The following is a 24,004-nucleotide window of genomic DNA, read 5'->3' on the forward strand; positions in this document are numbered from 1 at the left end:
CGTCGAGAGGTAGACTCCCTTGCCCCCACCGGCGAAGCTCCCTCCGCCGACGGGGAGCCTTCCTGGGAGGCGACCGCAGTTGGTACCGCAAGCGGCACCGATGTCGGAGACCTCACCCTGGGCAAGGGGCCAGCCGGCGCCTCACTCGACGGTACCGGTGGCGCAAGCACCCCCGGTACCGGAGGGGAAGGGCGCAACAGCTCTCCCAGGATCACTGGGAGAACGGTCCGGAGACTCTCGTGCAGGGCGGCTGTGGAGAAAGACATGGAAGCCGATGCAGGAGTCGAAGTCAGAGTCTGTTCCGGGCGTGGAGGCTGTTCCGGGCTGTCCAAGGTGGAGCGCATCGACACCTCCTGAACAGAGGGTGAGCGGTCCTTCCGGTGCCGATGCCTGCTGGGTGCCGACTCCCTCGGCGACCCAGAGCTCTCGGTACCGACGCGGGAAGGAGACCGGTGTCGATGCTTCTTTGACTTTTTCAAACGAAGCATGTCACCGGAGCTTCCCGGTACCGACGAGGAGGACGTAGAATCCAGCCGTCGGTTCCTCGGGGCCGAGGCCGAAGAAGGTCAGTCTCGGGGGGGGCTGTACCGCAGGAGCCCTCAGGGTAGGGGGAGACCCACCCGAAGGCTCACCGCCACCAGCAGGGGAATGGACAGCCCTCACCTGTACTCCAGACGAAGCACCACCGTCCGACGACATCAGCACTAGTGGAGGTCCCGGTACCACCGACGCAACCTTCCGATGTCTCGGCCCCGACGATGCAGAGGGTCGATGCCTCGATGCAATCGATACAGTCGCGGCCGAGGGCGGAGGTCTTGACGCTGTCGACGTCGACGCACTCGATACTCCCGGTGCCGATGCCGACGAAGAGCCCGAGAACAAAACGTTCCACTGGGCCAATCTCGCTACCTGAGTCCTTTTCTGTAAAAGGGCGCAAAGACTACAGGCCTGCGGACGGTGCCCAGCCCCCAGACACTGAAGACACGACGCGTGCCTATCAGTGAGCGAGATTACCCGGGCGCACTGGGTGCACTTCTTGAAGCCGCTGGGAGACTTCGATGACATGGGCGGAAAAATCACGCCGGCGAAATCAAAACTCGTAATTGTGGTAAGGCACCAAAAAGAGGGGGAGAAAAAAATTCGACCCGAGGCCTCAAAGGGCCCTACCCCAAAAACGAAAGAAAACTTATCGGGGCCAAAAACTAGAAATACGGGGAAGGGAAAAAGACCGTAAGGTCCTTCTCCGAAATACCTTTTTTTTTTTTTTTTTTTTAAGAGCGAAAAAGTCAAAAGACGCGCGAGGGTCAACTTAAGGGGCGCGAACGGCGCAAACACGACCGTACCGAGCGCGGACAAAAGAAGACTGACGAACACGAGCCGGTTCGGGCGGGAAGACGGCCGTGCATGCACGGTGCACATGGGCGCGCGAGGACTAGCAAAGGCCTTTGCTAGTGAAGTTTCCGATTGGAGGGGCTGCCGTGGACGTCACCCATCAGTGAGAACAAGCAGCCTGCTTGTACTCGGAGAAATATATATATATATATATATATATTTCTGTTTTAACCCCATTTATATTTTAGATGTTAACAAATGCAAAATGGGAGTTGTTGTTCCAACATGTAGACAACACTTATACATCCATTCCTGAATGCATTCTAGAAAAAACTCTGTATCACCAGATCCTTTTTTTTTAAATACTAGCAGGAATCAACACATCTGAATAGCTTGCATCCAGTTTGTTTGTTCTTTTTAAAATCTGCCTTCACACATCTGCTATAATATGTATAATGCTGCCAGGTTTTTATATTTAAAAAAACCCTATATATTTAACATAATAAATATATAAGGGCTTTTGAATAGCAGGTCCAATATGTTCTAAATCTTTTCCTAAGGGGCGAGTCATTTACAACTTTTTATATAATTAAAGGCTCAAACCTGGTAAAAAAAAAAGAAAATAAACAAGAAAACCCTGCTTTACAGTATTTTATCACCAAAATCTCATAATACCTTCATAAGTCCAAGCACTATGTTCTATAGTGCTATTTGTTTTGTCCCTCCCTTCCTTCCTTCCTTACTGACTTCGATGCCTGGCTCTCCGTTTTCCTCAAGCCCTCATCCCCATCCCTCATTCTTGGTGACTTCAGCATACACACTGATAACCCATCTGACTCATACGCTTCTCAATTCCTCACCCTAACCTCCTCCTTCAACCTCCAACTGAGCTCCACCACCCCTACTCACAAATCTGGTCACTGTCTTGATCTCGTCCTCTCTTCTACCTGCACGCCCTCTAATCTCTGCGTCTCCGCTCTTCCCATTTCTGACCATCACCTGATCACATTCACACTTCATCACCCTCCCCCTCAGTCCCGCCCAACCCTAACTACTACCTCCAGGAATCTCCAGGCAGTTGACCCCCCCACCTTATCCGCTAGTATCTCTGGCCTCCTCCCGTCCATCACGTCCTCCGAGTCCGTCGACAAGGCTGTCTCCAACTACAATGCCACTCTCTCCTCCGCCCTTGACATCCTTGCACCGTCTGTTTCCCGTCCCACTAGGCGCACTAATCCCCAGCCCTGGCTTAACCCTTGCACCTGTTACCTTCGCTCCTGCTCCCGATCGGCTGAACGCCTATGGAGGAAATCTCGCACCCATACTGACTTCATTCACTACAAATTCATGCTATCCTCCTTCCAGTCCTCCCTATTCCTCGCCAAACAGGACTACTACACTCACTTGACTAATTCCCTCAGCTCTAACCCTCGTCATCTCTTCGCCACCCTCAACTCCCTCCTCAAAGTGCCCTCCGCTCCCACCCCCCCTTCACTCTCTCCTCAATCACTGGCTGACTACTTCCGCGACAAGGTCCAGAAAATCAACCTCGAATTCACCACTAAACCTTCTCCTCCCCTTCATCCTATCGCCCACTCCCTCAACCAATCAACCCAGGCCTCCTTCTCCTCTTTTCCTGATATCACCGAAGAGGAAACCGCCCATCTTCTCTCCTCCTCCAAATGCACCACCTGTTCCTCAGACCTCATCCCCACCAACTTACTTACCACCATCTCTCCCACTATTACCCCTCCCATTTGTCATATCCTCAACCTCTCTCTCTCCACCGCAACTGTCCCTGACACCTTCAAGCATGCTGTTGTCACACCTCTCCTCAAAAAACCTTCACTTGACCCTACTTGTCCCTCCAACTACCGCCCCATCTCCCTCCTACCATTCCTCTCCAAAATACTTGAACGCGTCGTTCACAGCCGTTGCATTGATTTTCTCGCCTCTCATACCATCCTCGATCCGCTTCAATCTGGCTTTCGCCCACTTCACTCGACAGAAACGGCATTATCCAAAGTCTGTAATGACCTGTTCCTCGCCAAATCCAAAGGTCATTACTCCATCCTCATTCTCCTCGACCTATCCGCCGCTTTTGACACTGTCAATCACAACTTACTTCTTGACACACTGTCCTCTTTTGGGTTCCAGGGCTCTGTCCTCTCCTGGTTCTCCTCTTATCTCTCCCATCGTACCTTCAGAGTACACTCTCATGGTTCTTCCTCCACCCCTATCCCGCTCTCTGTTGGAATCCCTCAGGGTTCTGTCCTTGGACCCCTTCTTTTCTCTATCTACACCTCTTCCCTGGGCTCCCTGATCTCGTCTCATGGCTTCCAGTATCATCTCTATGCTGACGACACCCAGCTTTATCTCTCCACACCTGACATCACTGCGGAAACCCAGGCCAAAGTATCGGCCTGCTTATCCGACATTGCTGCATGGATGTCCAACCGCCACCTGAAACTGAACATGGCCAAGACCGAACTTCTTGTCTTCCCACCCAAACCCACTTCTCCTCTACCTCAGTTGATAACACCCTCATCGTCCCCGTCTCATCAGCCCGCAACCTCGGTGTCATCTTCGACTCCTCCCTCTCCTTCTCTGCGCACATCCAGCAGATAGCCAAGACCTGTCGCTTCTTCCTCTATAACATTAGCAAAATCCGCCCTTTCCTCTCTGAGCACACCACCCAAACTCTCATCCACGCTCTCGTTACCTCTCGCCTTGACTACTGCAACCTACTCCTCACTGGTCTCCCACTTAGCCACCTATCCCCCCTTCAGTCCGTTCAGAACTCTGCTGCACGTCTTATCTTCCGCCTGAACCGATACACTCATATCACCCCTCTCCTCAAGTCACTTCATTGGCTTCCGATCAGGTACCGCATTCAATTCAAGCTTCTGCTACTAACCTACAAATGTACTCGTTCTGCAGCCCCTCCTTACCTCTCAACCCTCATCTCCCCTTACGTTCCTACCCGTAACCTCCGCTCTCAAGACAAATCCCTCCTTTCAGTACCCTTCTCCACCACCGCCAACTCCAGGCTCCGTCCTGTCTCGCCTCACCCAACGCGTGGAACAAACTCCCCGAGGCCATACGCCAGGCCCCCTCCCTGCCCATCTTCAAATCTCTGCTTAAAGCCCACCTCTTCAACGTCGCCTTCGGCACCTAACCTCTACACCTCTACCCAGGAAATCTAGACTGCCCATCTTGACATTTCGTTCTTTAGATTGTAAGCTCCTTTGAGCAGGGACCGTCCTTCTTTGTTTATTTTGTACAGCGCTGCGTAACCCTAGTAGCGCTCTAGAAATGTTAAGTAGTAGTAGTAGTAGAGTTCTTTGCAATGGGTGCATAGACTAATATTGTAGATCCCCAAAATAAGCAGATATTCAGAAAAGCCTGCAAAAGAACTTGAGATAAAACTGAAGGAAAAGCTGGGTAATGGATTAAGCATAAAAATTTGTTTCCTTACCTATTCCGAATGGTTGCGAACCAATGAAGAACACACAAAAAAAAATTGGATGAGGTGCAATATCCTACTAGTGGCCCAACTTTATTATAGCTGGCAGCTGGGATATATCCTTAGTAGTGTAGATTAAAATAACTGTATAGATTGATGGGCCAATTGTTTTATAAATCTGCTGTTATCTACTCTGTTACTAAGATCAAATGAGAGAACAAAGTATATAATTAGAAACTGCATACCATAAGGAGAAGTGAGACACTTTCTTTTCCACCTTGTGCTGCTTTGATTGAGGACACTGAATTCGTGATTTTCTTGGTACTGGTTTCCTTGGCAAAGGTATATAACATATAGAAGGTAAGTAAAGCTGACAGAGGACACTAGCAAGTCTCCAGCCCACATATTGGAAGCAAGCTAAGCTCCTAGGAGTCGACAGAACTTTTCCATTTCTACTAGTGAAAGGATTGGTTGGACCATTTATTTCAGCCTGTGAAAAGAAAGGAAGCACATTAGAATTTGATGCTCACAAAAAAAGGTCTTCATGAAATAGTGCCTAAATAGGTGCCTGTTTGCCTTCTTAAACAGATACTACCTCATAAAATTACCCTCCATAATCTTAAGCTTAATTCCTCCAAGTCCAAAGCTATTTGTTTCTGTAGGAAATTACCAGTTCCAATTCAAGTTCCTTCCATCTTGGATATTCCATTGATCTTCTGTGACACAATTACTATTCTTGGGGTTCAATCTGATTCTTTTCTTTTGACTCTCAGATCTATGCTATTGTATGCTCCTGTTTCTGCACTTTAGGCAAAATTCACTCATTAAGATCATAACTATAGACCTTGGCTCTTGAATTAGTAATTTCATGTGTTCATCCTCAGTGGACTTGACTATTTGTAACTTTCTCTACAATGCATGGGAAGTATAATATTAAAATGTTTACAACTCATACACAATACAGCTGTTAAGGTTATTCATAACCTGCATAGGTCTGATCATGTGACTTTACTAGTTCTCCATCATTGGCTCATCAGTTGGAGAATTAAATTCAAAACTCTGCTTTTAACTCACTATGTATTTTTGTGGCACTTCCACTTATCTTAAATGGTACTTATATTTGGTAAGGGGTACCACATACATATTGGGGGGGGGGGATTTATAACAGGCCACCTATGTTTGAAGGCCATATATATGCTTACATCTCTTTATAAAATACTAGAGTAAACTAGCAGAAATTAAGACTTTAATAAAGTCATACACATGTATGCCAGCTTGGGAGAATCTGTAAATATACGCACATAAAGTACACACATATTTTATAGACTACCTTTGTAAATCATAACTCTGCCCCAGGGCATGCCTTCATGCAGATCATGTAAAAGCATGCCCCACCTTAGTGTGTTTACTTTCACACAAGATAATTTTATAAAAAGCCCTTGTATATGTGTAATAAGCCCTTTACACATGAAAATTCCTCTATAAAATTAACCTCCATAAATAGTGGATTTTGTAAGCCTGCATGTACAAGAGCAGCTAACAAAGGAGTTATCTTTAGTTAACTGCTATATTCATATATCCTCTGAAACTAACACTCTCCCCAGGGAGATGGTTTTGAATGCAGAGAGCGCATCTCAATTCCCCTCCCCCCCCCAAGTATCCCTCCTGTAATGGAAGGATTTTAGAGATTGCTTTTCAACTCTATCTGAGTGACCGGCAGTGCACTCACTCATTAAAATGATTTGGAATGTAGAAGATAAGACACAGCTCTAATTAATTTAGTATGTGAAGGGGGAGGTGAAGCATGTTTCGAGTTCAGACTGGCGACCTGGACTGAGAAACATGTGACCACATTCCCACATGCTCAAGCATATTTTGTAAGGCTTGTTTACTAAAACAGAGAAATTCTCAAGCATTCTGTAATTTTCCTTAGCTCTGAACTTGAGTTCTAACCCTAATAAAAAGTGGAATCTTTTGGGCTTATTTTCGAAAGATAAGGATGCCCATCTTTCAACATAAATCAGAAGATGGGCATCCTTCTCACAGGGTCGTCCAAATTGGTATAATCAAAGCAAATTTTGGGCGTTCCCAACTGCTTTCCATCGCATGGATGACCAAAGTTCAAGGGGGCGTATCGGAGGCATAGCGAAGACGGGACTTGGGTGTGCATAACACTTGGACGTCCTCGACCCATAATCGAAGGAAGCAAGGACGTCCCTGATGACCACTTGGATGACTTTACCTGGTCATGTTTTTCTTATGACTCAGACACAAAAAGGTGCCAGAACTGACCAGATGACCACCAGAGAGAATCAGGGATGACCTCCCCAGTGGTCACTAACCCCCTCCCCACCCTCAAAAAACAACTTTAAAAATATTGATTGCCAGTCTCTATGCCAGCCTCAGATGTCATACTCAGGTCCATCACAGCAGTATGCAGGTACCTGGAGCAGTTTTAGTGGGTGCAGTGCACTTCAGGCAGGTGGACCTAGGCCCATCCCCCCCTACCTGTTACGTTTGTGGAGGCAACAGCGAGCCCTCCAAAACCCACCACAAACCCACTGTACCCACATCTAGGTGCCCCCCTTCACCCATAAGGGCTATGGTAATGGTGTACAGTTGTGGGTAGTGGGTCTTTGGGGGGGGGGGCTCAGCACACAAGGGAAGGGAGCTATGAACCTGGGAGCAATTTATGAAGTCCACTGCAGTGCCCCCTAGGGTGCCTGATTGGTATCCTGGCATGTCCGGGGGACCAGTGCACTAGAAATGCTGGCTCCTCCCATGACCAAATGGCTTGCATTTGGTCATTTCTGAGATGGATGTCCTTGGTTTCCATTATTGCCGAAAATCAGAAACGGCCAAGTCTAGGGACGACCATCTCTAAGGACGACCAAATTTCAGGATTTGGGCGTCCCTGACCGTATTATCGAAATGAAAGATGGACGTCCATCTTGTTTCGAAAATACGTGTTTCCCCGCCCCTGGATGGGGATGTTTTGCGAGGTTGTCCTCATCAAAACTTGAACGTCCCTTTCGATTATGTCCCTCTATGTCAGTGAAATTGGGAGCTCGTCTGTGGGTAACGTATGTACTGTGCAGAGAACTATATTTCCTGGTCAAAGCAACACCTGGCTTTTGCTGTGAACAGGGCCCCCCCAGCTGATAACAGCCTGGATATAGAGATTAAGGATCAGTGATTTATGTATAGATATGATGTATGTATAGTGCATTATTGCTTCTTTTCCTGGTCAAGAGACTCCTAGCATTGCTTGGATGTAGGGACCAGAGATGTAATGATTGTTTCTTTTTAACTAATGATTGTTTCTTTTCAGTTATATAGCTTAATCGCTGTGTATATATTTTAATCATTGTGTATCTTAGACAATTATGAACCTCTAATAAAAGTCTCATTTACCTAATACGAATCCAAAAGAATCCACAGTAATTACTGTGTAGTCTGTGTCAGTGAGGCAGGCTGTAAAACCAGGTCAAAACATCTCCAAACTCCAGGTTCAAAAAAGAAGGTTAGGCAAGAGTTATATATGACCTGTAGCAACTGTGTAAATGCCAACCGGGAAATTCTACAAGGCATAAATGTACCACAGTTCTAAAATGCAGAATACATGTACATTTTGAAGGGCTGCCCAGACCAAACCTATGCTATACTATACATCAATTTATAATCCACAGTATCTCCATATGGATTACAGAAAAAGCATCATCCCAAATGGATGGAATAACACAAAATAGGTAAAATCCAAAAACAATACAATTAAAAATATCATAAATCAATCTATATCCATGTCTGAGAACATATAAGGCTTCAGTTTTTTTCTGAACAAAAGATTTAAAAAAACCCAGATTTTATGTAGCTTGGTATCCTATTCCAGACTTTCACAGCTGAATATTTAAAAGATGAATCTAAATCTCTCTTTAATTTCACTACCTTACAACTGGGGAAAGCCAGAGTATAAGAATACTCGGTCATGTTCCTCTCCAAAACAACTGTTTATATTGCTTTAATGGATATGGTATATTAACCAAATAAAATTTATTGTTTAAGTTTAAGAAAATTACTCAGCGTGTCACCAAAGCGTACTACCATTACATCACTTGAGAAGAATAGAGCTGTTAGCTACTTCTGCTAACTGTTGTGGCCATGTTCACACATCCCTGTGATTTCTTATGTGAACGTGATATGTAAATAAAAATGTAAAGGATATGTGTTCAAAATCTCAACTAACATACACCCAAAAAGACAATATAATACATTCAGTATATTGAAACATGATCCCAATTCTATTGTGCAATTGCTACTATCAAAGCGATATAAATATATGTATCACTTAGTTGTGGCACTTCTGAAATTGACGTACTGGTAGTGCGCTTTGGCGACAAGCTGAGTGATTTCTTACACTTTAAAAATTTTTTTATTTGGTTAATATACCATATCCCATAATGCAATATAAACAGTTGCTTCAGAGAGTATCAGGACTAAGTATTTATATTGTCTATACAGACTTGTTATTTTCTAATATTTTTAGAGTATAAGAATGAGCTATTCAAGAAGCTCTGCCACTAGATAATAAATGATAGTACTTAGTTAAACTTACAGGATTTGGGCCTGCAAGTAATTTAAAAAACATTCAAGCAATCTTAAAACTTATATGAGAGGAAACTGAAGCCAATGCAACTTTTTAAGAGGAAGACATACTTTAAATCTCTTCACTTTGCTACATTTACATCAGTGACACCTTTTCTAAAATCTCTACTTTTTAAAATCTTTATTTTTATTGAATTTGTCTTGCTACAAAAAAATTAAATAGTAAATAGTACCTAAACTTTCTACAATGCACTCCGTAATCTACTAAATTGTATACCTACCTCAGCAACCTTAACAGCTTCCAGGATACGACTATCCTTCTCATTACTCTTCTGTTTGTACAAAGTTTTCCATGCTGCATTTCTGAGACCTTCTCTATTTACATCCCCACGGAGCTCATGGCAGATCTTAACCAGACTATGCACTGCACCATAGCGAATAACCCAAAATACGTTATCACCTGTAAATTATAACATCTCTTTTAGCAATAGAGACATATTTAGTATAAATATATTATAGGTTATTTCCCATTTGTAGGGTGGGGGAAGCATTTTGACTATCTTGAACAGATTAAGGTTCATCTATATTTTGTACCTGCATAACTTGTAGCTAGCATTAGGTAGTTTGCTTTTGAAAATTAGATACAAGGCACAGATGTACAAAGAACTGATGGATTCTGCACCTGCAATTTCTATATAAGAACATAAGAGTTGCCATACTGGGACAGATCGAAGGTCCATCAAGCATAGCATCCTGTTTCCAACAGTGGCCAATCTAGGTTTCAAGTACCTGGCAAGATCCCAAAACAGTACAATATATTTTACTAGTAAAAAAGGCCCGTTTCTGACAAATGAAACGGGCGCTAGCAAGGTATTCCTCGGAGTGTGTATGTTTGAGAGAGTGTGTGTGAGATTGACTGTGTGAGAGAGAGGGAATGAGAATCAGAGTGTGCGCCGGGGGCCCATCACTCCCTCCTCCCTCCCAGTTGCAGGGTCCCCCTCCCTCCCTCCAAGTTTCAGGGTCATCCGCTCCCTCCCTCTGAGTTCCAGGGTCATCCCCTCCCTCCCTCTGAGTTCCAGGGTCGTCCCCCCTTCCAGTCCCAGGGTCCGTCTGAGTTTCAGGGTCCCCCCACCCTCCGTGTTTCAGAGTCTCCACCCTCCCAGTTCCAGGGCCACCTTCCCTCCCAGTTGAAACAGCTGTAGACTTGTTTCTGATGGAGCAACAATTTAAAAACGACAATGTGGAGCAGCACCTGCTAGGTTTGTTTGGGTTAGAGTGTATGGCAATGACTGCAGCCTGGCTGAGTAAAGGCAAGCTCCCAAGAGTCTGGGAGGAGTTAATTGTTTTAGTTGCAAGGAGCTGTGACCCCAGCTGACCTTGTTAATCACCCAGGGCAGAGTTAATTGCTTTACTTGCAAGAAGGTCTGGACCCCAGCTGACCTTGTTAATCACCCAAGGCAACCACTCCAGGTGCCTGAGAAAACAATTATCTCCCTCAGCTTGTTTCCTTTGTGTACTTGCTAAACCGGATATCTATGCCACCTCAAGTTTCCGGCTGGAGGCTTCAATTAGAACGTTGGAGGTGCCTTTTATATATAGAGATACTGCTTATCTCAGAAATAATGGTCCCAAAAAACTAGGCAGACAATTCACAACTCCAATGTGGAAGCAAACAAAGCAGATCAGTGGTAAATCCAAACAAATCTTTATTGCAGAACTTCAATCTAATAAAATGCCCGACATAGACCTTGTTTCGCTCAAAGGGGCTGTGTCAGGGGTTATACTGTGATCTTCATAACCAAAATAGCTAAATGGGGTATTCAATAATTTCCACAATACACAATTGGGAGCCAAATGAGTATGGAACCAGGGCAGATAAAAACCAGCACAATCTCTACTTCATAGTAAAAGGTGCTCTCCAGAAGATGGCAGTGTGCTACCACATACTTTAGTGTCACATAGAGAGTTGCACGGGGACAGAAATCTTACCCATCCCCGCCCCTGCTGGAATCTTACCCATCCCCACCCATCCCCACAAAACTTTAACCCATCCCAACCTGTCCCTACAAGAATTTAACCCATCCCCATAAGAATTTAATGGTACATAAAAGAAAATTCTGGTCAGCTCCCTCAGTTGATCTCTGGATTTGAGCCACAGCACTGTAGGCAAGGAAGGAATGGAAGTTGAAACTTGGAACACTCTGGTGTGCACATGTAAGATTTGTCTCTGATTTACTGGCACTGTGTGCTGAGAGGTCACTACATGCACGCACCAGTAGGTCAGGTGACATCCAATGCTCATGCCTGTATCAGAGCTGAGGTCTGTGAATCAGCCCAGGAGCAAAGAGGATTAATTGTAACATAGTAAGTGACAGCAGATAAAGATCTGAACGGTCCATCCAGTCTGCCCAATAGTCACACTCATTATCAATTCATGATTAAATCAGCAAGTGTGATATTATGTACTTGATTATGGTTTTTCTTTCGAGTTTCTGGAACATAGACCATAGAAGTCTATCTGGCCCTATCCTTATGTTCCAACTGCTGGAGTTGCCGTTGAAGCCCACTCCAGTCTATTTGTCTTCTCAAATAGACTGGAGTATGCCTTGTAGCGCTATAGAAATGCTAAATAGTAGTAGTAGTAGTAGTCATTTGTGGGACACAGACCGTAAAATTCTGTCCAGCACTGTCATTATGTTCCAGCCACTGAAGCTGCTGTCTAAGTCCTTTCCAGCCCATCCTAAACCAGACTGCCATGTAAGACACAGACCATACAAGTCTGCCCGGTATCAGCCCTAGCTCATCACAGCCACAGTCGCCATCTGAGCGTCACTTGACACATCCACACACATGCAGCCATTTAAGGTTAGGTTTTTTATAACTTCCATTTTCTAATTAGAGATCCTCTGTGTTTATCCCATGCCTTTGTGAATTCCGTCATCATTTGTGTGTCTACCACTTCCTTAATGGAAGACTTTCCACATTTGTGCTGTTAAAGGAAGGAAGAAGAGGAGGAGGAGGAGGAGACAGCACTCAAAGAACTTGGTACTCGGTAGATGAGAGGCTGGTGCAGGTGCAGCTTACACTTCCACAGGATCCCCGCAGAACTGCTTCCATCCCCGCGGGAAGCCCACAGGAACTGCTTCCGTCCCCGCGGGATTCCCACAGAACTGCTTCCGTCCCTGTGGGAACCCCACAGAACTGTTTCCGTCCCTGCGAGAATCCCGCGGGTTCTGCGGGATTCCCGCAAACCCCGTTCCCGTGCAGCTCCAAACCCCGTTCCCGTGCAGCTCTCTAATACAATATTCGACGTGTGGTCGCACCATGGAGTAATACAAAGGAATTATAACGTCCTCATTTCTGTTTTACATTCCTTTCCTAATAATACCTAACATTCGATTTGCTTTCTTAGCTGCCATCACACACTGAGCAGAGGGCTTCAAGGTATCATCAACAACGGCACCTAGATCCCTTTCCTGGTCAGTGACTCCTAATGTGGAACCTTGCATTAGGTAGGTATAGTTTAGCTATTGTTTGGGTTCCTCTTTCAGGCATGCATTACTTTGCATTTGCTCACATTAAACGTGATCTGCCATTTGGATGCCCAGTCTCCTAGTCTAGTAAAGTCCTCTTGCAATTTTTCACAATCCTTTTGCTATTTAACAACTTTGAATAACTTTGTGTTTTCAGCAAATTTAATTACCTCACTAGTTACTCCCATCTCTAGATCATTTATAAATATGTTAAAAAGCAGCGGTTCCAGCATACACCCCTAGGGAACCCCACTATCTACCATTCTCCATTGAGAATACTGACCATTGAACCCTACTCTCTTTTCTATCTTTTAACCAGTTTTTAATCCACAATAGAACACTGCCTCCTATCCCGTGACTCTCCAATTTCCTCTGGAGTCTTTAATGAGGTACTTTGTCAAATGCCTTTTGAAAATCCAGATACACAATATCAACTGGCTCACCTTTATCCACATGTTTGTTCACTCTTTCAAAGAAATGTAGTAGATTGGTAAGGTAAGATTTCCCTTCACTAAATCCATCTTGGCTTTGACTCATTAATCCATGATTTTGAATATGCTCTGTAATTTTGTTCTTTACAAGGTGTCTACCATTTTCCCCTGACACCTACGTCAGGCTCACCTGTCTAATTTCCTGGATCACCTCTGGAAACTTTTTTTTAAAAATTGGCATTACATTGGCTACCCTCCATTCAAAAAAAATGCTAATGCAGTGTTGTTTTTATGCTATTTAACACATATTCTAGATAACATCTATCATGCAGCTTCATAGTTTTGTGTTTTCCTGTTGAAGTAGTTTATCAATAGAAATCATTGTGTATGATGCTCTACTATATTGCCTGGTAAAAAAAAAGTCCAGGATACACAGATAATGAGGAGATAAACACAACATGACATCAGTAAGGCATACAAAGGATAAAATATTGGCAGACAAAAGTCCATCACGGACATGTTTCAGACATTGCCTGCATCAGGGGCATTATTTCTAAAACTAAAAACAAATAAAAACATATAAGGGTCCTTTTACCACAATGGGTAAAAAGCCCCTAAAAAAAGACATGGCCATGTGGTAAGATCATTTTTATCATGTGGCCATGCAGGGGGGAGCACTTACGCCACCCACTGAGGTGGCAGTAAGGGCTCCTGTGGTAACCGGGCAGTGCCGATTACGGTGGGTTAGTGCCACACTTGAAATTATGGAATTATTTTCCATAGTGTTAGAAATGGGGCATGTTTGAGGTGGAACTACCAATGGCAGCCGCATTGGGCCGGCAGTAAGTCCAGGTTGTCACGCAGCAACCCTTTAGTAAAAGGGACTCATAATTTCATGTATACCTACATGTATACCTGTAATTAAATAACTACATGTTTAAATTAATAATAAAGAACATCTACAATTCTGATCACTGCATCTCAAAAAAGATATAGCAGAACTAGAAAAGGTACAGAGAAGGGTGATGAAAATGATAAAGGCGATAGGACAACTTCCCTATGAGGAAAGGCTAAAGCAGCTAGGAGAAGAGACGGCTGAGGGGAGATATGATAGAGGTCTATAAAATAATGAGTGGAGTGTAACGGGTAGACGTGAATCACTTCTTTAATCTTTCCAAAAATATTAGGACTAGGGGGTAAGTAATGAAACTACTAAGTAATAAATTTAAAACAAACCGGAGAAAATATTTCTTCACTCAATGTATAATAAATTCTGGAATTGCCAGAGAATGTGGTAAAAGCAGTTAGCTTAGCAGGGTTTTAAAAATGTTTGAATAACTTCCTAAAAGAAAAGTCTGTAAGCCATTATTAAGATGGACATGGGAAAATCCATTGCTTATTTCTAGGATTAGCAGCATAAGATTTGTTTTACTGTTCTGGGATCTTGCCAAGTACTTGTGACCTGCATTGGACACAGGATATTGGGCTTGGTGGACCTTTTGGTCTGTCCCAGTATGGCAACATTTATATTCTTACCCTATGACAGTTTTAACAGTAGGTTAATTAAAGAAAAGCTTCACAGTTGGACAGTTTCATCATTGACGCTGTTTATGTTCAAGTATCCAGGGTTATAGAGAGCCAATAGTATGAAACTAAGGTTCACAGCAAAGAAGATGATTATTAAAGAGTATTGTAAGCATACAGAAATTCATTATTTAAAAACAAAATATATCAAAAGCAACAATTTTATATGCACCTTAGAGTTTTCTAACCTAACCCATGATATCACTTGTATTCTTAGAAAAACGCATATTTTACAGGTACTAGATTGCTTTTCAGCCACTAATATGAAGATTTCTATAAAATGTGAAAGAGATTATTGCACCTTCTGCTTTGCCAGCAATAAAAAATGCAATTAGTGAGCAAAGTCACATACTGGGATATTACAAATGTTGCCATTGTGCAGCCTGTAAAGTGATGATGATACCAAATGTGTTTTGTTCCTAAACACAGTAACAAATTTTGTCTTAAGATCATTTTCAAATTGTAACATTTGTAATGTAGTATATGTCATCTTTTGTCCTTGTAACCTTGCTTACCTAGGAAAGATGAAATAAATTTAAAATGCATGTGCTGGAACATAAGGGCAGTCTGAAATGAAAGACTCTGGATAAACCAGTTGTCCAACACTATATTCAAAAGGATCACAAATTTGAACAACAGCGGTTCCGCATTTTATATGTAGTAAAACCCCACTGGAAAGGTGGAGACACTGATCAATTATTGTTACAAAAGGAACAAAGCTTGATTTTAAATTTAAAACTATGAAACCTCTTGGTTTGAACCAGGAGTTAGATCTAAAAGTTTTCTATGATCGACAGCTTCTCTTTTACTCATAGTCAATCAGTTGTTTTACACATCTCTCAATCCATAGACCTTCTTACTAGTTTTCCCCTTCCCTCTCCCTCCCCTTTCTTCTCCCTTCCCTCTCCCTCCCTTTTCTCCTCTCGTTCCCCTTTTTTCTCTCTTTTTTTCCTTTTCCTCACCTCCATCCTCCCCCTTCTCCCCTTTGTTCCAGTTTTTCCTTACTGTATGTAAGCCAAATCATTTGTGCTTTTATCATCATTTTGTTTAAACAGTATGCACCGACACATTTCTCACATAATTACCCCAAAATCAGTCTTTTTATTTCATTTCCATCATAAGTATACGCTTTTTCTACAATGCTCATATTTTACTTTTTGTTTTTTTATGTTAACTATTTTGAGCCCTTGTTTTACTGGCGATGATCTAAGTTGTCAGTTCAGACATCAGATGGCAGTTTGTCATTTCATTTGTCATCAGTCACACTGACGTTTCACTCATACCACACTATGTATAATTACATTCAGTCAAGATCTATTTGCACTCAATTATGTTTGTATTTTAACTACGAGCATTTATTTTTCCTGACAATCAAGTTAGATTAACCAAATTTACTTTCTTTTTTGCATTTTTATCTAACTTGCATCTTCCTTTGCTACAGTTTTATCAATAGCCTTTGGGTTATGTTTACTAATGTGTGTTAGCGTTTTTAACGCACCTGTAAATTTAAGGCACGTTAAACACTAATGTGCCTATACATTTCTATGGGCACGTTAGTGTTCAACGAATGTAAATAATTTACGTGAATTAAAATGCTAACGCACCCATAGCGCTGCTTAGTAAACCTAGCTTTTGTCTTTTAGTTTATAAGTCACTGATGACATATGGATGATGTCACATGTCAATCACCTCTGCACAGGCATTTTTTCTTTTTAACAGTGGCATTCAGCATTATTCACTTTTCAGAATTCTTCGTGTGTCAGCTTTTCTTGTGTCTACAACTGAGTTGTTGTTGATTCACACTCACACCCAGACATCCATTTAATAATTTTGTTTTATTTTACAGGCACCAGTGTAGTAACATCTCATCACTTTTGCCTTTGTTATTTTTGGTTCATTGGAACCAAATATTTAAACGCTGTCTTTAAACTGTCTGCATAAACATGACACCTTACATTCATATACCATTTTTAATATCTTTTTGTTGTGCTAAATAACTTTCTGTTTTGTCCTAGGTGACACTTTCAGATCCCTCTGTTTGAGACAGCTTTAGAAACTGCTTACCAGACCGAGGTTTGTTTGGCTATTGATCTCTGTTGGCAAGTTTGTTTTATGCTAAGTTGACAAATAACATTTTTTTACATTTGTTTTATGTTTATGCAAATTGTTAATCAAAAGTGATAGGCTGCTCTTAAGTATTTTCATAATAAATATTTTTGTGGGACCCTCATATGGTGCTAACAATCACAATCTTGTTTATTGTCAGTGCACCCAGTTCCTCATAGGTCTCAATTTTTTCAATTAGTTTATCAGTTAATCAATTATTCAAAACTCATATTGATAACTTCCAATATCGTTAACCTTCCATTCATGTGCAGATATACCACTCAAAGTGTTCAAATGAAATAGTGCAAATATGCAAAACATTCAGCAAACAATGCACTTATCTTTAAAGAACTTGTAGTGAGACTGTAGCAAGCATAGGCGGTTGGTGACTCAGCTGTTTGGGAGAGGCTAAAGTGGGTGGGGCTAGGGTCAAGATATAGGTGTGGCTAGGGTGGTGTAGGGAGCAGAGTAGAACGGAATGGAGCAACTTAAAATCCTTGGAGTAGGGCACAACACCTACATCAACAGTAAAAGGTCAGTCGGACACTTTTGAACACAGCATGGAACAAGTCCTTCACTATGTAGCTCTGGTGCAGCTGCACCAGCTGTCTCCCCAGCACTTCTGTTACTGATGGTAATATGCACACAGAATATACTCTAGAAATTATATGCCAAAAAATATAAAAAATGCACCAAATGAATACAACATATTGGAAATATATGCAAATACTTTAACACTTGGCTTCCAGACATACCTAGCTCCCTAGTACAGCATCTTCCTGTTCATCAAGTGGGCAGTGATGTTCAACAATACTGTAACAGAAATCTTGTGGTTAATGGCAACCATAAAATGATTTGTCTATCAGTTTTTTTGGCAGGTTGCCAATGGCCACTAGGATTCAGATCTGCTGGCCTTTAGTTTACTATTGAGTTAACAAACATGTCTGGAATATATTAGTATTAGATGGAGAACCAGGGAAGCAAGGGTTCAAATCTCACTGCCACTCCTTGATATCATGGACAAGTCACTTAACCTTCCTTGGCCTCGGGTACAAACAGATTGTAGAGACATTCAGGTACACTAGAAATTTTCCTGTAACTTGCATTGAGCTACAGCTGAAAGAGGCATTGAGCTAAATCCAAATTCACAATCCAGTACTGGCATACTGTGAAGTCATTAAAAAAAAAAACCCTACAAAATCACTCAGGACCTATAAAGCAATTCTGCCATACCATAACAGTACTAACTTCCAGGGGTCATACAACAAGGGCCTTCCTAGGAAAAGGCAGCCTCATAAGCATTACAGTGGGCAATAGATCATCAAATACACCTAATGGAAAACTAAACAAGCTGGATTAGTACAGATCAATCCTACACAGACTCAATGCTAACAGAATATCCGGCCTTTTTCAAACACAGGTAAACCCTCAAGTATAGAATAAGTAACCACAAACTAAAAATCGAAATATATAGACAAAAATTAAACTGAACCCCGAAGAATCTGCATACAGTGCAGCACCAGAGAAATAGAAACACTGATATATGTTCCTTTGTACTGTGCAAATATTAAAAGAGCAGATGTAAATTTCAAAAACTAACTTACTACAGTTTTTACTAGTTTACGGAGACCAAAATATTTTTCCTTAATTTAGGATGAGCATACTTATAACAGCAGTATTATGACCCAACCTGAAAGAGGTGGTTTTGGCCTTCAAAAGCTAATCAAAAAATAAATGTAGTCCAATAAAAAGGTGTCACCTTATTTTCCTTTTTGTCTTTTATTTACATTTATTAACTTTTTAAAGTGGACTAACACAGCCACCACATTACTTTATCCTAAATTTAAAGTAAAATTCTGTTTTTTACCTTTGCTGTCTAGCCATTTAATTTTTTTTTTGGGTGGCAGCACTGGTGGTTAGGAGGTGGGGCTAGTGATTGGCAGGTGGGGCTAGTGGTGGGCAGACTTCTACGGTCTGTGCCATGAAAATGGCAGATACAAATCAAGGTCAGGTATACATATAAAGTAGCATATATGAGTTTATCTTCTTGGGCAGACTGGATGGACCATACAGGTCTTTCTCTGCCGTCATCTACTATGTTATGTAATTGTATTGGCCTCAGTCAATGTTATTGCATTCCTGTCTTTTAATTCTTTCCAAGTGTCTCCTTTTTTCTCTTCTGTCTTCTACACCTACTCCACTACATCCACCTCCAGCACTGATCTGTTTCTTTCAGCTTTCTTCCATTTTTTTTCTGCCATCCATTCAGATTTCATTCATGTTATCCAGATTTTAATCTCCCTCTTTTTACTGCGTCTACCTACAGCTTTCCATTTCTTTCCCCCACTCTGACCCTCCCATTCTTCTTCCTCTTACTCTCCAGTCTTTCACTAACTCTTTCCTCTCTCCCTTTCCATCCAGGATCTCTCTCTACTCCTGCAATCCAGCTTCTCTCTCCCTCCCCCTTCCACCCAGCATATCTTCTCTTGTCTTTCTCTCCCTCTCCCTTGCATCAAGGATCCCTCTTTTGTCTCCCCCCTCACTAGCCAGCATCCCCTCGCTTGCCTCTCTCCCCACTGCTAGTCACATTTTTTCTCTCTCTCGGAACATAAAGCATTGACCCATCTCTCTTTCCCTCCCCCCTCTCATTAAGTATTTCCTCTGTCTCTCCTTCCCTGCCCCCCATCCCCACCATTGCCTGTTTAGTTGTCTCCCTTCCCCTGGCACGTATCACTGCCCCTGTCTCCTCCCCCCCCCCCCCCCGCTCCATCTGGCATTGCTATTGTCTATCTCTCTTTCTCCCATCCAGCACTGCCCCCTCTCCATTCTATGCAGTATTTCCCCTCTCTTCTGTCTCTCTCCAGCACATCCAGTATTGCTTGTCACTCTCCCTCTGGCATGCAGCGCTCCTCCGCCCTGAACATTTAGCATTGCCCACGCCTATCTCTATCCCCCCCATCTGGAATTGCCCTTTTCTCACTGCCCCTCTCCATTCTATGCAGTATTTCCCCTCTCTTCTGTCTCTCTCCAGCCCATCCAGTATTGCTTGTCACTCTCCCTCTGGCATGCAGCGCTCCCCCACCCCGAACATTTAGCTTTGCCCATGCCTATCTCTACCCCCCACATCTGGAATTGCCCCTTTATCCCCATCCTAGGCAGTACTGCATCTTTCTGCTGTCTCTTGCTCTCCAGCACATCTAGCACCCCCCCTCCCCCAACCAGTATTGCTCTCCAGCATTGCCTTTCCCCTATCCAGTATTGCACTCTCACTCTCTCCCTTCTAGCATTGCATTCTTTCTCCTCTCCTTTCCAGTCTTACCCATTTCTCTCTCCATCCCCTTTCATGTTTCACCACCATACAGTATAATTTCTCTCTATTTGCATCTCGCCAGGTTTGTGCTAATAAACAAGCAACGCAGAGGCACAGGACTGCAGCTCTCTGCCTTCCGCTACTGCTTCCTGTGTTGGCCCAGGAGGCAAGACTGGCATAGGAAGCAGTAGCAGCAGGCAGAGAGCCACGGTTCCATGCCTCTGCCTCACTTATTTATTAGTGTGGACCTGGCAATGTGCAATGGGAGGGATATTGTGCTGCATGAAATTGGAGGGAGAGAGAAACAGGGTAAGATAGGATGGCAGTGAGTCCAGGAAAGATTGTGGTTCAAGCCTCTTATATGGGGCGCCTATGGTAGCAAGCCAGCTTCATAAACAAGAGCAGGATTCCCCAGGACCAACAATGGCCAATGTTTTGCAAAGCTGCTTCAGGGTCCACAATACCAATTGGCGATGTTGATAATAAAGAGGAATTTTTTTCAATTTGAAAACCAGCTGTATCAACAAATATCAGAAGTGGCGATAGGGGCCATTCTGTGGCAAATCTATTTATGCGTGCTTATGAACAAGAGTATGTATATACAGTCGACAAATTTCAATGTTAAACTTTGGGTTCTTTACATTGACAATGTTTTTCTATTATGGAATGGAAGAACATTGACAATGTCTTTCTATTATGGAATGGAAGATCTACAGCAGTTTGTTTTTGAATTGAATACCAATATTAAATTTGTTTTACATTATGATTGCCAAGAGATCTCTTTTCTAGATGTATTGGTGAAATAGACAAAGGGTGCATTTTTGGCAATGGTATTTCATAAGGACATAGATAAAAATACTTTTTTGAATTATGATAGTTGTCATTTACCCTCTCTCAAGAATAGTTTGCCATTTTCACACTTTATTCACTACAGGACAGTGTGTTCTGTTGACTCTGAGTTTCAAAGACAAGCACAAGATTTGTCCACTAAGCTATTGGTTAGCGGCTATCCTACTCATGTTATTAAGTTTGCTTACTGACGAGCAAAATATAATAATCAGGACCTGCTGAAAGCACCTAGATCTTCTTTTTGTAAGGATGATGAAGATGTGATTACTTATGCTTTGAAATATACTTCTGCTTCATCTAGAATTGTTACAGCCATGAAGAAACATTGGGGGTTGGTTATTACTATCTCCGCTTTACCATTTTGCCTTTAGTAGGGGCAGGAATTTGAAGAAGTGTTTAAGGCCCTCGGTATTACCTAACACAGACTGATATGGAGGAATTGACTGTGGTTCACGGACATTTTAAGTGTGGTGAATGTACTCTCTGCCATATTATGATTGAGACCTCTGAGTTTGTGAACCCAACAAATTGCAGAAATATGTTTTGAAGAATAGAACTACTTGCAAGATAGATCATGTCATTTAATGTTTGATTTGCCATGCCAGAAAGTGCACATGGGCCAAACTCACGGAAACTCTCTACTCGATTGACTGAACAAAAGAGTTTCCCTGCAGACACGGAAAGAAATGCTTGCTCCAGCTGCACATTGTGTCTGTTTTGAAACATTCTTTTGATGAGTTGTGATGTGTGGATTTATAGTGGATTGCTCCATTATGAAGAGGATGGGGACCAATGGAAAAATCAACAAGAACAGAAATGGATCTAGCTTTAAATTTTCTAGAACATGTTGGTTTGAATTTGCACATTGAATGGTGTCATTTTTTTCTGAACATCTGATTGGATGGAGGCAATGTCACTTTTGAAAAGAGGTGGCCAATTTGAATGATAGTGAAAGCCAGTTGACAGCAGCAGAGATGGAAGCGCTGTCTGTAGATGTATGAGAGATTGTGTGGGTATTGTTTTGCAGTTCCATGTACAAAGTTTGATTGTGAACCCTAAAGCAGCTTTGCGAAACGCTGGCCATCGTTGGTCCTGAGGGATCCTGCTCTTGTTTATTGAAGCTGGCTTGCTACAAGTTCTTTAAAGATAAGTGCACTGTATGCTGAAAGTTTTGAATATTTGCACTATTTCATTTGAACGGTTTATGGGTGGTACATCTGCACATGAATGGAAGGTTTTTGCCGATGATAAGAGTAGATCTTTATTGATCACATACAGCTCTATAAATCATTAGGTTTGGCGGTTTTTGAGGGTTTTCCTTTCTATTTTTGAAATTTAAGTCTCCTTTTATGAAGTGGAACATGTTATTTTGAAGTTGTCTTTTAAGACATAGACCAGTGGTTCCCAAACCTGGTCCTGGAGGCACCTTAGCCAGTCAGGTTTTCAGGAAACCCACAACGAATATTCATGAGAGAGATTTGCATGCACTGCCTCCACTGAATGAAAATCTCTCTCATGAATATTCACTGTAGATATCCTTAAAACCTGACTGGCTGGGATGTCTCCAGGACCAGGTTTGGGAACCAGTGACATAGAGGGGCATTTTCGACAGGGACATCCAAGTTTTGATTTGGACATCCTCACAAAACGTCCCGATCCAGGGACGAGGAAACCCATATTTTCGAAACAAGATGGACGTCCATCTTTTGTTTGGAAAATACCATCAGAGACATCCAAATCCTTAAATTTGGTCGTCCCTAGACATTGACTTTTCTGATTTTCAGCAATAATCGAAACCAAGGACGTCCATCTCAGAACAACCAAATCCAAGCCCTTGGGTCATGGGAGGAGCCAGCATTTGTAGTGCACTGGTCCCCCTGACATGCCAGGACACCAACCGGGCACCCTAGGGGGCACTGCAGTGGACTACAGAAATTGCTCCCAGGTACATAGCTCCTTTACATTGTGTGCTGAGCTCCCCAAAACCCACAACTGCACACCCTTACAGGTGAAGGGGGCACCTAGATGTGGGTTTCTGGTGGGTTTTGGAGGGCTCACTGTTTCCTCCACAAATGTAACAGGTAGGGGGGAGATGGGGCTGGGTCCGTCTGTCTGAAGTGCACTGCACCCAACTAAAACTGCTCCAGGGACCTGCACACTGCTGTCATGGACCTGAGTATGACATCTGAGGCTGGCATACAGGCTGGCACAAAATATATTTAAAGATGTTTTTTGAGGGTGGGAGGGGGTTAGTGACCACTGGGGGAGTAACAGGAGGTTATCTCTGATTCTCTTCAGTGGCCATCTGGTCATTTTGGTCACCTTCTTGTGCCTTGGTCATAAGAAAAACAGGTCAGGTGAAAACGTCCAAGTGATCGTCAGGGACGTCCTTTTTTTCAATTATGGGTCAAGGGACGTCCAAGTGTTAGGCACGCCTACGACACGCCCCCCTTGAACTTTAGCCGTCCCTGCGATGGACTGCAGTTGGGGACGTCCAAAATCAGCTTTCGATTATACCGATTGGATGTTTCTGTTAGAAAGAAGTCCATCTTCTGATTTGTGTCGAAAGACGGACGTCCTGCTCTTCGAAAATGAGCCCGATAGACATTTAGACCTCTTTGAAACAGGGACTAAACGTCTATGAACTGCCATGCCCTGCTTGCCACCCTAAACATGTCCAGACCATGTCCGCTTGCCATCTGCATGCACTTGGGTCTAAAATGTGAATATTTCAGGATTTGTAAAATGAGGACTTAAACATGTGTGAATGCTCTGTCCTATTAATTATGGA

General features: G+C 42.9%; 1 protein-coding gene across 1 annotated transcript in view; it reads right to left on the reverse strand.

Annotated features, from left to right (window-relative positions):
• Window positions 1–24,004, reverse strand: part of TMEM232 (transmembrane protein 232) — a 303,917-nt gene that overhangs the window by 76,770 nt on the left and 203,143 nt on the right. The window contains 2 exon segments of the mRNA XM_030193465.1: window positions 5,044–5,288; window positions 9,682–9,860. Coding sequence (XP_030049325.1) covers window positions 5,044–5,288; window positions 9,682–9,860 — 424 coding nt within the window.

Source organism: Microcaecilia unicolor, chromosome 2, assembly GCF_901765095.1.
Source record: "Microcaecilia unicolor chromosome 2, aMicUni1.1, whole genome shotgun sequence".
In the NCBI taxonomy this organism is placed as follows: Eukaryota; Metazoa; Chordata; class Amphibia; order Gymnophiona; family Siphonopidae; genus Microcaecilia; species Microcaecilia unicolor.